General features: G+C 45.7%; 1 protein-coding gene across 2 annotated transcripts; it reads left to right on the forward strand.

The window, feature by feature from the left end:
* The first annotated feature begins 868 nt into the window (after positions 1 to 868).
* Positions 869 to 4,111, forward strand: MRPS23 (mitochondrial ribosomal protein S23). 2 transcript variants are annotated; one of them, XM_068909483.1, is made up of 5 exons: positions 869 to 1,035; positions 1,136 to 1,303; positions 1,972 to 2,049; positions 2,165 to 2,288; positions 3,637 to 4,111. In XM_068909483.1, the coding sequence occupies exons 1-5, from the start codon at positions 992 to 994 to the stop codon at positions 3,793 to 3,795; spliced, it is 573 nt and encodes a 190-aa protein (XP_068765584.1). In that variant the 5' UTR covers positions 869 to 991; the 3' UTR covers positions 3,796 to 4,111. The 2 variants fall into 2 exon arrangements, with proteins under 2 accessions (XP_068765584.1, XP_068765586.1); XM_068909485.1 differs by lacking the exon at positions 3,637 to 4,111 and adding an exon at positions 2,691 to 2,887 and having other exon boundaries at positions 873 to 1,035.
* The last annotated feature ends 11,427 nt before the right edge of the window (positions 4,112 to 15,538 follow it).

A 15,538-nucleotide genomic window follows, 5' to 3' on the forward strand; every position in this document is an offset into this window, starting at 1 on the left:
CTGCCACCTCCCGGGCTGTCGGGGCAGGATGTGGCCGGCGTGGGGCTGGCCGCAGCGGTTGTCCCCTGCTCTGTCGCTGAGGCCGGGAGCCGTGCCGCTGTCCCGGAGCCGTTCCTCTATGGAGGCCAGTCTGGCTCCAGGGAGGGAGCCACGGGCTTGGGGGCTGCGATGGCTGTGGGGTCATGGTGGCCACAGAACCATGGTGGTTATGGTGACCTCAGGGCCGTGGTGGCCTCAGGGCCATGGTGCTTGTGGTGGCTGTGGTGGCCCCAGGGCCATGGTGCTTGTGGTGACCATGGTGACCTCAGGGCCATGGTGGCTGTGGTGGCTGTGGTGGCTGTGGTGGCTGCAGGGCCATGGTGCCTATGGTGGCCTCAGGGCCATGGTGCTTGTGGTGGCTGCGGTGGCCCCAGGGCCATGGTACTTGTGGTGGCCATGGTGACCCCAGGGCCATGGTGGCTGTGGTAGCTGTGGTGGCTGTGGTGGCTGCAGGGCCATGGTGCCTATGGTGGCCCCAGGGCCATGGTGGCTGTGGTGGCCGTGGTGGCCCCAGGGCCATGGTGGCTGTGGTGGCCATGGTGGCTGCAGGACTGTGGTGCTCGCGGTGGCCGGGGCTGCGGGGGCAGGCGGAGGGGCTGCGCTCCCCCGGGAGCCAGGGCGCGGGCCCGCCCGTGCCAGTGCCGGGGGGCGGCGGTGCGGTGGGGCCGGGCCGCGGCCATGGCGGCAGCGAAACCTCGGGCACGGGCCGCCGGGCCGAGATCGGGCATCCACCGCCCCCGCCTCCGCTCGGCCATCGGCTACGGCTGCCTGGCTGGGCCCTCCTCCTCGTCGGCGGTCTATCGGCTCTTGGCTGCGCGTCCTGGCGGCCGCTCGTTCGAGGGCTCGGTAATCGGCTGGAGCCGAGTATTTCCGCTTCCGGGCGAGAGGGCGAGCGGTTGCTGCGGAGCGGCCGTTGCTAGGGGAGGCCTGGCCGGGTCCGGCCGCCGCCGCCATGGCGGGGAACCGCACGCAGAAGATCGGGAGCGTGTTCAGCCGGTACCGGGCGCGCGGGGAGGCCGCCGGGGGGTGCGGGGCCGCGCCGGGCGGGCGGGCCGGGGCCCTGGGGGCCGCTGAGCGCCGCGCTCTCCGCCGGCAGGACGCGCAACCTGCTCCGCGTGGGCCTGGTGCCGAAGCCGCTGTGGTTCGACGTCTACGCCGCCTTCCCCCCGCTCAGGGAGCCCGTCTACCGCACGCCGCGGCCTCGCTACGGCAAGGTGAAGGACGTCGTCCCGCCCGTCTTCTACCCGGAGGACGAAGTCCGCGCGTGAGTTTCGGCTCTGCCGCCCCGGAGGGCCCCGCGGCGGCGCCCGAGCTCTGTCTTCCCCCCCCCGGCGTGGCGGAGCAGCCTGGGCTGGTCCTCGGGCGCTGCACGTTCCCCTGGTTTCCCTTTTCACGTTGCTTCTTTGGTCTTGTATATGTACACGCACAAATGTGGCCCTGGGAGGAAATACAGCAGCCTTTAACAGCCCCTGACCCTTGGAGCAACATTTTCGCGCTTGTTTCTGTCACGGTGGAACTGCGTTGTGCAGCTTTACAGTGTTGTCTTGAGTGTATTTGCAGTCACTAGCAGATATACAAAAAGCTTCTTTGCAGTAGAAAACTCTGGCCCCTGCAAATGGCTTTTGGACACAGAACTCCTATAAACCACTTTGTGTGGCTAGGATGGGCTGAGTTAACCTTTCTGTGAAGAGGGTATAATGGTCCTGTGGGTTGCAGGTGGGTGGTAAAGATTAACTAGAATTTATTAAAATAATTTAAAAATGCTGGGATGAAAAACTCTGTATAATATGAAGCATAATGGGAGAAAGTGAACTAATTATTTTAATACTTTCAGTTGTAGCCAAATGAACCTACTGTGATGCTGGTTAAATACTCAAAAACATATTATTTTTTGATGGGATGAAAAGCTACAGTGTTTTGTGTTTTGAATAGGAGGTTTTATAGAGTTTATGGGAATGGTCCAAGACCTTTTGACCTGTCACAATCAAACTTCAAATCCACTTGTCAGAGGTGAGATTTATTCATGATTAAACTGGAAATACTTGTGATGCTTGTCCCTTTCTCTGCTGAAGTCAATGAACCAAAAGATTATTTATAAAAGTAAGCATGCATTCTTCAAATCTAGGTTTGTTGAGAAATTCAATCAATTGAAGGAAGAAGGAAAAATCGAAGAGGACAAATTGTTTGAAGAAACAGGAAAAGCTCTTCTAGCCAAAGGGATAATTTTACAGAGAAGAGGAACAGAAAGAGTAAGTATTAAATATTGAGGAAAATTAATTGGCCTGTGAAGTCATAAAGTTTCGTTTCTAGGTCCTTAATATCAAATGCATCCAAATTCCTATCATGATAGTGAAGTGTGTGATAGTCATAATAAAAATGTCTTTGCTATGCCAAGTAAACTCTTCTCTCAGTTCTGAATGGGACCGGCCAAGGTTAAGGCTCTTTTGGGAGAGAAAAAGAACCACTTGTGTTGCTGATGAATGATTCTCAATATTCAGTGCTTTGAACCCAACCATTGGTGTAGGCATATAAACCATTTGGAAATCTGTCTACGTGTTATTATATATGTGTTACCTATGTAACATGGAGGTAAATCAGAACCTCTACTTACCCTAAGTTAACTGACATATTTTTCCACCCCTCTTTAATAGTTAAATACTCCTAGTGCATTTTTACCAGTTGATATGTGTTTGTTCGCTAACCTTGATCCTGAACTGGAAATTTTTGAAGGAAAAAAACCTGCACTTCATAAAAAGCAGCAGTATTGAAATAAGGTTTGTAATTTGTGTTTATTTTGTTATATTTTTGTCAAGAAAATAACTATGTAAAAGAACTGTCCAAAGTGTCCTGCCACTGGTGGAACGTGCTGCTTTCTGGTTTTACTAGTGTGAAACAGAGGAAATGGCTTCTGGGTATATGCAGTCTAGTTCCTTGTTGTTTCAGACAATTGTTCTGTGACGCTTTGTCATAAAATGGGGTAAAAGAATGAACCTCAGACACTTCTGCCCTCTCCGATAGGTAATTGTAGGATATAGCTGCTTTATAAAAGTTCAAAGATTCTAACTATCATGTCTAATTAAGAACTGTTTCATCTAAGAATGTCGACTGTTTAGTTTAAACACCATCAAAAAGTAGGGAGAAGAGCTAGTTATAAAAACCACAGTTCTAAACTTTGCTGGCTCAATTCATTTGTTAATCTATCCTGTAATGCACTGTCCGTTCTCCTCCTCATCCAAGTAGTCCTGGACTGAGCATCAATAGCATTTTTCCTCTATTAAAGAGGCTGAAGAGGAACAGAAATTGGTTCTGGTTGAAGTATACTAACTGAAGAAAGAGTGTGGAAAGATGAGATCACTAACATTCTTTCATCTTTTTAGCTGGACGTCAGCAGTCTTATTTTCTATTTCTTGCCCTGGTGAAAGCTTGAGAGTCTGTATCTTTGTAATACTCTAGGCATGAGTTGCTGACAGGCAAATCTGTCAGCTTTTTTGGATGTGCAAACTGGAGCTGTTGCTTTCTATTGCTCTCTTTAATCAAGCTTTGTCAGAAATCCTTTGCAACCCTGCTTTTTTGGTGACCATCTGCCTTTAACTATAGGTAGCACAACCCGGTCATCAGGATACTGAAACCAGAGATTCTGTATTACGCATGCAACTTCAAACCGTGTTGGAGGAGATGCAGGAAAAGAAGCAAGATCAAGAGGAGCAGCAGCCTGAATTGACTGAAACACAGAAGGAAAATCCCTTACCATCCTAACAAGCTGTGCTACTGTCTTGGTGCATACTGCAACTTAATGTTACATGTCTGTGGCATTCAATGGCTCAGGAGCCAGTATTTCTTTCTGCACATCCCTATGACTCGGAGGCATTTACAGAAGAGGGGTATGCTTCAGTTACCCTGCTCTAGTGCCTTCTTTGGTCTTGTGTGTGAGACACATTCTTGTTATTCCATCCTCCCATTTGTAAAATGAGAAATAATCCTTTCCTCTGAGGTTTGAGTGCCATTTCAAATCATGAGATGGAAAGTTTGACACATACTAGTGGAAAATTAAACATTTTCTTTAAAACTTGAACTTCTGTGTCTTCAGGTGTGTTATTTGCAGTAGTAAAGAACAGTCCTGCTGTTGAAATGGCATATACTGTTTGCCTGATACATAGTAGCAGCTGTCTAAAGTGACTCTGAAAATGTCATCTTTTTATAGCTAATCGAGAAGAGTTGCTATTTATATACTTAGTATGCTCTTTCCCTTCCAGCATTTGCTTAAATTCACAAGATGGTAAAGTATAACAGCACCAGATAATTTGGGTCTTTGCAGTCTTTCAGTGACTCTCGATGAAATCAGTGACCTCAGCAGTGTAAAAGATATATTCAAGCTGGAGGTTGAAGAGAAAGTTGAGCGCTGTTGCAGAAATAGTGGCTGAGACTTTGGCATAGCACAACTTCAGGAAGTAGCAATCAATGTTGTTGCACTTCAGAGGTGATTAGAATTCCATTCTTCCCATGTCTGTAAACTCTAGTGCCTAGCTTATTTTTTTATTAAGGAGTTTGTTTTTGGGCTAAATGAAAAACAATTACTGTTCTGGAAAAAAAAGAAAGGTTTAAGTCATGTCAAGCAAATCATCTCTTCTTTGTCTGGCCCTTCCCCCAAAAGGAAGGGGCAAGATTTCCTTTTTGTTTCATACCTGCCTCCTGGACATTCTCCACAGCTCAGTTTTGTGCTGGTACTGCACATAAATGGTGCACACATACTGTCTTATGAATATGTATTATATGGCAGTTAAAAGGGTAACTTTAAAATGCCCAGGATTTGTTTTTGTATGGCGTGATTCACCTCTTGATATCAATGTAATTACAGTAGAATTATTTGGTTATTCTTGGAAGGTCAAACTTCATTAGAATTACAGAGTAGGATTAGGAATAAAGTGCAAGATTTTATTACAAAGAGCAAGAAAACCTGAACCCCTATTTAACTTAGCACTTCTGTAGTTGTAACCACTAGAGGATCTTTTTCTAAAGCTCCCACTGGTGGCACATATACTTGTCTGTGCAAGGTTCTTCCAAGTGGTGAATGAATACTGTCCGAATTGCTAAATAGATACAGAGAGGCCCATACAGAGGTGAATAGCGGATGCACCCATCTCCGATATCCAAGCAAACCAGCTCTGGGAACTGTTGTCCTAGGTCAATGGTGGGAGAAATTCTAGTGTGAATGATGTGGTGAGGAAGTAAAATCGATTAAAATGGGTTTCAATCTGAAACAGGATTGGAGAGAAGAGACATATGTAATAACTGAAAGTAAAACATAGAGTATGTACTTTAATCATCTGTAGCCCACCCTAGAATGAGGTTTTTGGATCACCACGTTCTTCTGTTTGCATTAAGACAGCTAGAGGCAAGCTGCCCTCATTAGAAAAATGCTGGCAGCTGTGATTAAATTTCTGTGTGCCCAGTTTTCTTGCTGGGGCCAAATGATTCTTGCTAGCCTGACAGAAGAGTGACTGACAGTTCCATGTCTCTTGCACTGCAGCACTGTGTCCTTCCTTTTAGTGGGTTTTAGAGGCATATTTTATTTCGAGTATCCTATTCCAAGTTTATTACTGTTGATGAAGTTTCTAGCTTGCCAAAGGTTGTAAGTGGAAGTGCTTTAAAATGAAAAATAGTGCTATGAGGTCAAATGTAATAACATATGAGAGATTTCTTAGTCACTTCATTCCCAGCTTGGTGGTCTCCTCTATTTGTTGTCACTTCTCTAGAAAATTGCCAAAATTACAAAAAGAGCCTTTGCTGCTTACCTACTACAGTTAGGTTCTTCCTTGCATCTTTACTGAGCAGCTTTGCTATGTCATCCTCTAGTGTTCTAAAGCACGTTGAGCAATAGCATCCGAAACGTGAAATACAGAATAGATTGTGGCCTTGCTGTCTGCCCTGGGTGAGTTCCAGGGCCAAACAGACAAGAGAATAGCTTGAGAGTCAGAATTGATATTCTCTTTTATCTTACATTTGGAAAAGTTACTAGAAGCTGCTCCCCCAGGCAGAGTATTCTCAGCTGAGCAAGCCGTTTGGGGAGGGAATTTGGGCTCTTTCGTGTTCCCTGCCCTGCCTGGCTTCCCTTTCCTCTGTGCTTTCTTGCAGTGCTGAGCTGCTAGTGTTTGCCCTGTGTGTGCAGTTGCAGTCTAAGGGGCAAGAGTAAGAGACCCGCTATGTTTTTCCTTCCCTTTATATGGCTAAATAATGGCTGTGACTGTTGCGTTTTAAAGTTTTCATGTCCACATGTCAGAAGGCGTATTACAACTTGTTTCTGTAGTGAGTCTGCACATAGCCCAAACTTGGTATGCTTTGTAATCACGAAAGGTACAAAGAAACTTTGATTTATGCAGTAGCCGTATAACTTGGCTGTCAGATTTGAGAGTGAAGCTGTATTTCACACTTTGCTGTACTTCTCTTTAAGTAGCTGTAGACTTACAGCTGTATAATTCATTGATGTGTGTGCGTGCTGTTACTCTGAAGCAGGTAAATGGTCCAATTAGCTGGAAACATTGGAAATAGGTAAGTGAGTGTATGCTTTCATTCAGCCAGCCAGCAGGGATGATAAAGGAGACTGGTCACACTCACATGGTGTAAATCAGAAAATTATTTCTGGGGAGCATGGAGGGTAGAGGCTTTGGAGTCTCAAGCAGGTTGTTGGCTGACGTCAGTGCTGAAGGAGCTTCCAGGCAAGTAGTTCTAGACAGACAAGTAGTTAGTGATATCTCTGTGCTGTGAATAGGTAACAGGGAACTAAGAGTTCAGCTGTTAGTAAAGGATATGAAGTTAAGTTTTCGGTGCAATTAGGGGAAAATACAATTAAGATCAGAATTCTGTGGTTTTGGATACTCCCCATTTGATGGTTATATTTGCTGGGCTGGGATGGAAATGCCAATCACTGTTACCTTAGGGTAACTCAACTATTTTAATTAAAAGGTTCTGAGCAAAAGCCTGAGGTGAGCTATTTATTATTTATCAAGCATTTACCTTCCAGTGTTAGCAAAAGGTCAGTAGCTTTGCAGGGGAGGGCTCATTGGGGAGCGTAGTGGAAAAGATACACGATCAATCACTTCTGCCCTGATTTTGTGTGTATGCAGGTCACTACCGATAATTATTTTGGCTTTCAGTATTCTTCCACTAAACATGCAATGAGCATGTGTCCCTCGTTGAGATACATTTCCACAAAAACAAACACAGCCTTGTGATTACGGTTAATAATGAGATATTGATTGTTAGCAAATGTCAGTGCGGTTGCTTTTCCGTGCTTGCAGCGCTCTCCTGGCTTTTACCCACTAGATGGAGTCATCGCGTTTCTACTGTACCTTCCCTCTTCCCCAGATTCAGAGGCTCAGCTGCGCTCTGTCAGCTATTACCAATTTTTAAGGTCATTGAGTCCTCGATGGAAGTTCTTGACAAAATAAGGGTCTGAAAGAGTGAAATCTTCGTGAGTCTTTTCTGTCTCTCATCATCCTATAGCACACACTTAAAAAGCAGTGTGCTTTACTGTCTTTTGCATGCCTGTGGGTTGAAGTATGCCGTGAAGATGCTGTCTCTTGCAAGTAGTGCCTTTATTTGTATTTTCTGCCCTGTACTGCAAGGCTGGAGGGTCTGACTGATGCCAAGCAATATGAAAAATGTGTGCAACAGTAACATTGACCTTGCCTTTTTCCTGCAGTCTGATACTACTGTGGAAAGAAGTCCAAATTTTCACCAAGAATCTTTGAAAAGAAATCCAAGTTTCCTCTAGGAACAAATGGGATATATGGCTGAGCACAAAAGAAAGTGGGGATGGGAAAGAGAGAATACCAGTATACTAGTAAGGCACAGACCTGCTAAGAAGCTGACCTTCATTCCCTTATCTCCTTAGGGAGATATCTGCCACCTACCAACTATGGTGTGCTGAGAAAGGCAAATGCTTCTCCTGCTTTTTGCAGGCAAGAGAAGCAGATGTGACCTTGTCATTTGCCCTCTGCCTTCACAGGGCAAATCATGCATTCAGGTAATTTCCTTATGCCTGGGCAAACCTGTCTTCTGGTATTGTAACACTTGTTAGTGACTGGAGCAGAGCTTTTGCTGTCTCGCAATCCTACCCCCTGTTACAGAGCAGCTGTATGACCTTTGTTGGGCTAAATTGCTGACCTCTTTCCTCTTGGAAGATGAGTGGTGTGTGTGTGCGTAGCAGTTCCTCTCTCTGATTGCCAAGCTATTTTTAAGTGACAATAAATGCCAAAGTATCAGTTACAAGGTTCCTTACTCCTTGAGGCATCAAAGCAGAAGACAATTGAAGGCAATAAGGAACCCCTTCTGCTTCTCTGAAAGTCAGGCTAAAGGTTTTTCAAGGCTAGTTCCTAAAATTGTGGGCCCCACCTGAACATTTTAGGGTGAAGAATTCGCCTTAGTCTCGCAGCAGATCCCATTGTAGAGTCTAGAAGTATAGATTCACAAAGTCCACTGCTTTTATTGCCTGATCTTGACATCTGTACTTTGGACCTGATGCCCGGGTTGTTAGTTTGCCATTAGAGCGTTAGCAGTGAAATCATCTATTCAGCTATGCTGCAGTTGCAGTATTTGTAGTGCTGAGAGAGGAAACTCCTGCCTTTGCCTGCTGTGTGTTTGTAAATTCAGTGCGTCTGCTATTCAGGACAGCTTCTGACCTCGGACAATGGCATCTCATTTAGCAATGTGTTACAAGCACGTCCAACTCTGGGGCTTTTCAGATAAATCACTGAAGAGACAGCAAACTATGCTGGTATGTTGGTGCGGGAGATAATGGGAAAGAAACTTCCTGAAGATGTTATAATGTTACTTAGATCAGTACTTTACTGAACAGTATCAGTACCTGAGAGGGCTTGTGTAGAGGAGATGTTCCACTGAAATGAATGTCTCTAGTCACAGCATTAAGGGCAGTAGGATTGAGCCCTCAATTGGGGTACTTTCTGAATCAGGCAGTCGAGCCCTGAAGGTGATTTACAAGCAGTTCAGCAGCCTGCCCAAAGCTGCGCGTGGGGCTGGCGGCAGGGGCAAGGCTGCTGAAGCCTCAGGATCTGATCCCCGGCTCCACGCTGCACAGAGCTGGGCTCTGTTAGCGCTTGGGCATGCGTTACCGAGCAGTAACGCATCTCGAACTACGCTGTTAGTCACACACTAGAAGATTAACTGCTATTACATGTTGAGGGCGAGGGAAATAAGGATTATAGGATCAGGTCTTACACTGGGAGCAGCCAAAATAATTCACCAGCTTTGCCAGAAAACCAGGTGATCTGACCCTGCCAATACCAAGCTTTATAGAGAATCAGTAATAAAGCATTTCACATTTTAAAAATGTAGCTCTAAGTAAGATACTAAAATGTTGGAAGTATTCTGTGATTAGCCTCTGTGTTTCCACTTGCGATGCTGGAACTGAGCTGAATGTCTTCCAGAGGAAGATAGCTTTGTGTAACGCTCAGACATTGTTTTTAGATAGTCTAAATACACAGCAGAGTCCTCGGAGTGTTGTTGCTGCTTCTCCCTTTCTCTCTTCTCCCACCCTTGCCCGCGCACACACACACGCAAGCATTTACTTCAAAGCCTCTGGGAAATTGTTTTCGCAGGGGCCTTTCTTCCTTCCCCCCGTTTTAAGCTTTGGAATGTTCTGGAAAACGGCATCTGTTAGTATCTTAGCTTGAATTTATTGTGTTTTCATACTTCCCTTATTATACGATACCTGATAAAAGAAATGCTGAGATCTATCAAGGAGGATGATGGCCTTTGTAACCCAGGTACGAGACAGCCTCATTGCTTGGTACTTAAATCAAGGCAATAGCCTTCTTTGCATCACCTGAATTTAGAAAGGTTTTATTTGTGTAAATTGCTGGCTCTCCTAGAGGAACAGGGTTTGGTTCTGCTTTCTTTGGGAATAGCACGTTGTGATTAGGTTCTGCAGCTGCAATTCTTTAGGACTGTTAGGGAAGCTAGACAGACAAGCTGGTCATTTTACACTCATTTGTCAGGAAAATGTATGCGGCATCAGAGCAGGTCTTTAAGGCACTATCTACTCAGGGAAAGCTGCAGGTTTCTGTGTGTTGAATTTCCACATTGGGGAGGAAAATGTCACACAAGTGGCTCTGCTAAACCTGTGCTTTCAAGGAGGATTTTGCAAAAATTCTGTGGCATCAGTTCGCTACCACCTTCCTAGTTTTGTTTTTAAATGAATAATTTTTTAACAGCGGGGTTGGGATTGGCCCTCTTTTAGCATTTTGGTTCTGCAGTACCAGAAATAAAAAGAATTCCCTACCCACCAGTTCTCAGGTGAATAAAATGCAGGACAATAATTCTGGGCAGGGCAGGAGGGAGTCGTTGAGGAGCAGACCAAGAGTCATAGCATCCCTGGAAGAAGAGCAAGATCTCAGTTGTAAGCTCAGGATGAAAAAGCTGGCTGTTGCTTTCCCTCATATGTCGGTAAGTCTTAAATACTTCCAGGACCTGACCCAATCCTTGTTCTATTTTTAGATCAGTTCATCCAACTACTGACAGTTTGGATAAGCAACTGGTTTGGGCCTGGGTGGCCAAGGAAGCTTAGAAGGCAGAGCCACAAAGAGAGCCCAGCTGCAGAGCTAGACACGGTGTCTGTCCCACTGGGCACTGGAGTTGCATTTTTGGCTGCAGGCAAAAGGAGCGGGTACCTGCCAGTTTTGCCCAGTGAGAAGATTGTTGCTTTGCAGTTTGGTGGGTAACAGACAGCAATCTGCTCCCATGAAATCAGATTCACCGTGGGGTGTCCTGAGACACCATGTAGCCTTCAGGCCCCATTTAAATCTGCCAAAAAAAGCACAGAAAGGACATAAGTAGATGCAAGGCCCTGGCAATGCATGCTCTGCTCCAGGCTGACTTTCACTCCAAGGTTACTGCACAGTAACTGGAGTCCTTTAAAGCGGGTAGCCTTTATCAAGGAATTTTCCAGGGAGAATTTTTTTTCCTCCTTGTCTTTATTTTAATGAAGAGGGCTTTGATAATCGTTCAAAAAAGGGTAGGTTGTATTATGCCCCCGTTTAAAGGAAGCTTGTTCGGTCTAGACTTTGAGGACAGATGCTCCAGAGCATGAGAGCTTTACTGGCCGAGACTGATGTGTGCTGTTGACACAGCCCTAAGTAAACCTCTGAGACCTGTCCCAGCAGGCATCCGCCTCGTGTTAAAAGCTGGGCTGGACTCTCTGGGGCAGTCGCTTTCTTTGCCTGCTTCCCTTGAGCAGGGATTTGAAATCTTCCTGGGGCATGCCAATGCTCCGAGGATGTCCCCTACTGCTTTGAAACACTGAGCACCAGAAATATTTTGGAGGGTACCCACAGGAACTGAGGCGGCTCAGCTGTCCTTGTCTCTGTCTGTCTCTCTGTGCTGCTGCTTGTATGCATATTCCAAGCTCATTCTGATGTGCACTAATGCTATTATCCTCCAGAAATTGAAATCAAGTCTGAACCTATAATGTTTCACTGGGAGGGAATTGGGGTTATATATTCCTGTGTACAGCAGCATTCTATTTCAGTCATAGCATTTAATTATGATTGGTGTGTTAGTGCCCACCAGAGCATAACAAATTGTCATTATGTTATTCTGCTGAGTCTAATTTAATTGGCAAGTTGTCACAAAAGCAATTATCCATCATTTATTTTGTTGCCATAACCACATCTTGGAGAGCACCTGCTGTCTGAAGTGGAAAGGCTCTGCAGTCTCTTGGTCCTGGATTTCTTCCACTTGTCTGACACAAAGACACCATTTCCTCCTCTTATTTAAAAATATGTCCCTCATTTCCTATTGTGGGCTCATGTGCAAAGTTGGAAATGCCAAAGGAAATTCACTGGGCAGGTAGTGACCTGTTGGAGCAGCTCAGCATCCTGTTTATTCACCTTTAAAAGAGGTTTCCCAGCAGAGACCCGCTCGCTGTGGCGCGCGGAGGCTGTTTGCCTAGCAAGTCACCCGTGTGCAGAGGCAGGTTGTGGGACAGCAGCGTGGACGGCTGGAGGCCAGCGCAACACGCTGCTTTACCTTCGCTAATGACCTGGCTTGAGTTTGACCTTGAGCTTAACTTCTCTATAAGTCAGTTTTCACCTTTCTGTTAAGCAGGTACAAAAACGCTTATCTTATTCTCAAGAGTTATGTGAGGCTTTTATGGGAATTGCTTTGGGTGGCTGCTTGGAGATTCTCAGATGAAAGACACTTTCTTCTGCACAAAATGTTGCCGTAAACTGCTAGAACTAATGCATCTCAATCTGGCTAAGCAAGAAAATGCGCCCTGTGTGGTCATTTACGCTAGCAAAAGGTGGATATAGAAGATTAGCAGATCTGAGAGTTGCTCTAAACTCGCATGCCAGAGTGGGAGCATGAGGTGAGTTTCAGTCGGGACTCAGCAGGGAGAGCCTATGACACCCCCATGGAGGCGTGAGGGGAATCGAGCTGGAATTGTTAGTGTGGCAGTCGTGATGCTCGAGGCTGCGCTGTTGGGTCTCGACAGCAGCATCCGCAGGAGGAGCACATGCAGGTTTCTCCCATCGGGTCAGGCGCAGGAGATGCGAGGAAGTGAGTCATCCTGGGGAAAACAATTAATCTGCTCAACAGCGAGAGTGCTGTGTGGCACTGCAGCGGGGGACCCAGCGTCCGCATGGAGCCCGAGGGAAAGACATAAATTATAGAGGCTTGTCCCTTTCGGAGGATTCAGAACCAGCTCTGTGTTGTGTCTGTAAGTTATGGTCTGATGAATAAGTCATGGGCCCTGACTATCTCTTCACTTCTGAAAAGTCAAAATGAAATAATGAGAGAAAGGAAAGTTTGAAGATTCGAGATTCTTGGCCTACCTTGTAAATAAAATACTCAGCTTTTTGCAAACCGTTTTTGGGCAAAAAGGAAAAAAATCACTGGGGGTTTATTTCAGTGTTTAAATATACAAAGTCCTTCCTATTGAAGGATGGTAGGAATGTGTATGGAGAAGTTCAAAGAAGTAGAAAGGATACGTGGAGCTTTTCCCTGGGAGGTTGATCCAGCCAGACCCTCTAGTCCTAGCGCTGTCGTCGTTTAGCCAGCACGCGATGAAGTTGCGAATGCAGTTGAGGTAAAGAACAAATGTCTCATGGTGTTTGTTGTCCTTTTTGGCCTTCTCGGACCGCTGCATGGGCCATGGGGACCTCGCTGTTCCTGCACCCGTAGATGTGCTCACATCAGTAGGGTTGCTCCTAGCAAAGCACAGAGAGAAGGCAAAAAGGGACGCTGCCTGCGCCCTGCCCTTTCTGCGGCATGTCTGAGGACCTGGGCTGCTTCCAGGCCAGCCGGGCTGGGTGATTCGGGAGCTGCACGTGCCAGGATGTAGCTCTGCTCCCTGCCTGCACGTCATATAGCAGGCTGGAGTCTGAAATTTGCTAGAAATCATCATCCAATCTGCTGCGATGCAAGTCGGGTGCTTTTTAATAAGCAAGTTTCTGATAACTTATCTGGGTTCCCATAAAGATTAGGAAGCTGGCAAGTGAAGATTAGTGGTTTCTTATAATCTAGCAGGCAAAGCAATATAAGACTTCCAGAGGCCAACCCAAAATTGCAGATTTTCTCCTTCCTGAGACAGCACATGGCTTTTAAGCTATTAACTTTTTGGATTTTGGAGAGGGCATCCCAAAATTCTGCAAAGCTAACACAGCCTTGAAGGAACTTGAGGCCTGTGCCTCATTGTGATAAATGAATGAATAAATGAAAATCTGTTTTGATGTCTGTATTTCTTTCAGTTACTCCCCTCTCCACCCTGTCTGTAATCTCTTCCCCTCTGGTAGTTCTGATTAGCTGCTAATGAGGAAAGATGATTTTTGTAGTTAAAACACAGAGAGAGGGTTTTGTTCCTAGTTCTGCTGCAGATTCTGAACAGTTTATTTTTCCCTTCTCTGCCTTGGTTTCCCCACCTGTAAACCAAGATACTATTTAAGATAGACATTGTAAAGTTAAATTAATCAGTATTTGCAAAGCAATTTGCTTCAAAGGTAGCTTACAACTACTTAAAAAGAAAGGTTAAAACTGAGTAATCTTAACTTTTTCTTACCCTTGTACCTTCTGTGATTGAAGTCTAGAGCTGGCTGTGTTTCATTTCGCCAGCAATGAAAAACCTGCCATTTGTCAAGCTCTTCACCTCTCCTCGCATTTGCAAAAAGAGCGTTTGAAGGTTTGTAAGGTGTCCTGATGTCACTCATATGTATTACCAGCCACTTACCAGGTTTTCCTCCAGTAATGGAAGTTATAATCAAAAGCCGAGGTTTTCAGAGGGACATGCATCCCATCAGCTGGCTATATCTATGTGCAGCAACTGTGCGCGTGGGCATCTGTGCAACCCGCTCCTGCAGGAGGGGAGAATTACATGCGGAAGAGAATTGGATGGTGACAGTTTTATCTGTCAGTGTATTTTAAGGCGGAGGTTAGGAGAGGGAGAGGAGAGAGACTGTTGATGACATCCAGACTTCCCTTGCCATCTCTTTCAAAAGATGAGTAAAATTTGCTGTCTTTCCAGGCTGGAATTAATCAAGGGCATAATCTGCAGAAATTCTGTGTGAACATCACAGGTCTGACTCAGCCCCGGGGGCAGGTTTACTGGAGGCAGACTATTATCAGAGGAATGTTTTTGGCCACATCTATTTGGAGAAGGTTGCATGGCTCTTGCAAAAGGTAGTGAACACCTGAGAGTGAGAGCAGGGACCAGTGGAGTCAGGGCTTCTGGATTTGGGACTGCTGCTTCATGAAAGCAGGTCACAGGTCCTTCCTGAATCAATGTGATATAAGAAAACAAAGGCTCAAGGAGTTAAAGTCTCCAAAGCGTTCTGAGTGTCTCAAGTGGTAGAAGTAGTAAGTCTGACAAAACAGTTTTAGAATGTATGATTTGAATTAAAATCTTGGTTTCTCCTTTCTTTGCTTTTTTTTGGATTGTGGGGCAGGGAAAAGAGAGCAGCCTTTGTCTGATGAGAATCGCTGTGCCTACGCAGAAGGCTATAGCGCGTGTGCTGGAGTGACAGCCTAGTACTTCCGCAGTTGTTGTTCGTGAGAGACAAAGATGAGAGAACTGGTTCCTTTGGTTTTAAGTTGGAAGCTCAAGCCAGTGTTCTGTGGTAACAATTTTGAACAATTTGGGTCTCAGTCCTGTTTTCTTTGCCACAAAGGGGACATTGGTGGGTGGAATGAGAGGAGAGCCTCTCTGCAGACAGTAATGTGTCTTGACAGGCCGGTTCTACTGTTGCTGAGCTGGAAAAATTTGATTATAGAAAATGCACACTCTCCATCCCCAAATTGCATTTCCTTTTTATATCAGAAGAGCTCATAATAATAATGGGCCAAGAATTGTCAGTCACTGACTAGACACTGTTCAGTGCAGCAGGGCTGAGATCTGAACTGGGACCCATGGTCATTACCAGAATGTAAATTGTGTTTTGATGACACCTTTTGCCCCATTATTTTAGCGCTCTCTACAATTTCAGAGCAGCCC

The sequence above is a fragment of the Struthio camelus genome, chromosome 16 (genome assembly GCF_040807025.1).
Source record: "Struthio camelus isolate bStrCam1 chromosome 16, bStrCam1.hap1, whole genome shotgun sequence".
Classification (NCBI taxonomy): Eukaryota; Metazoa; Chordata; class Aves; order Struthioniformes; family Struthionidae; genus Struthio; species Struthio camelus.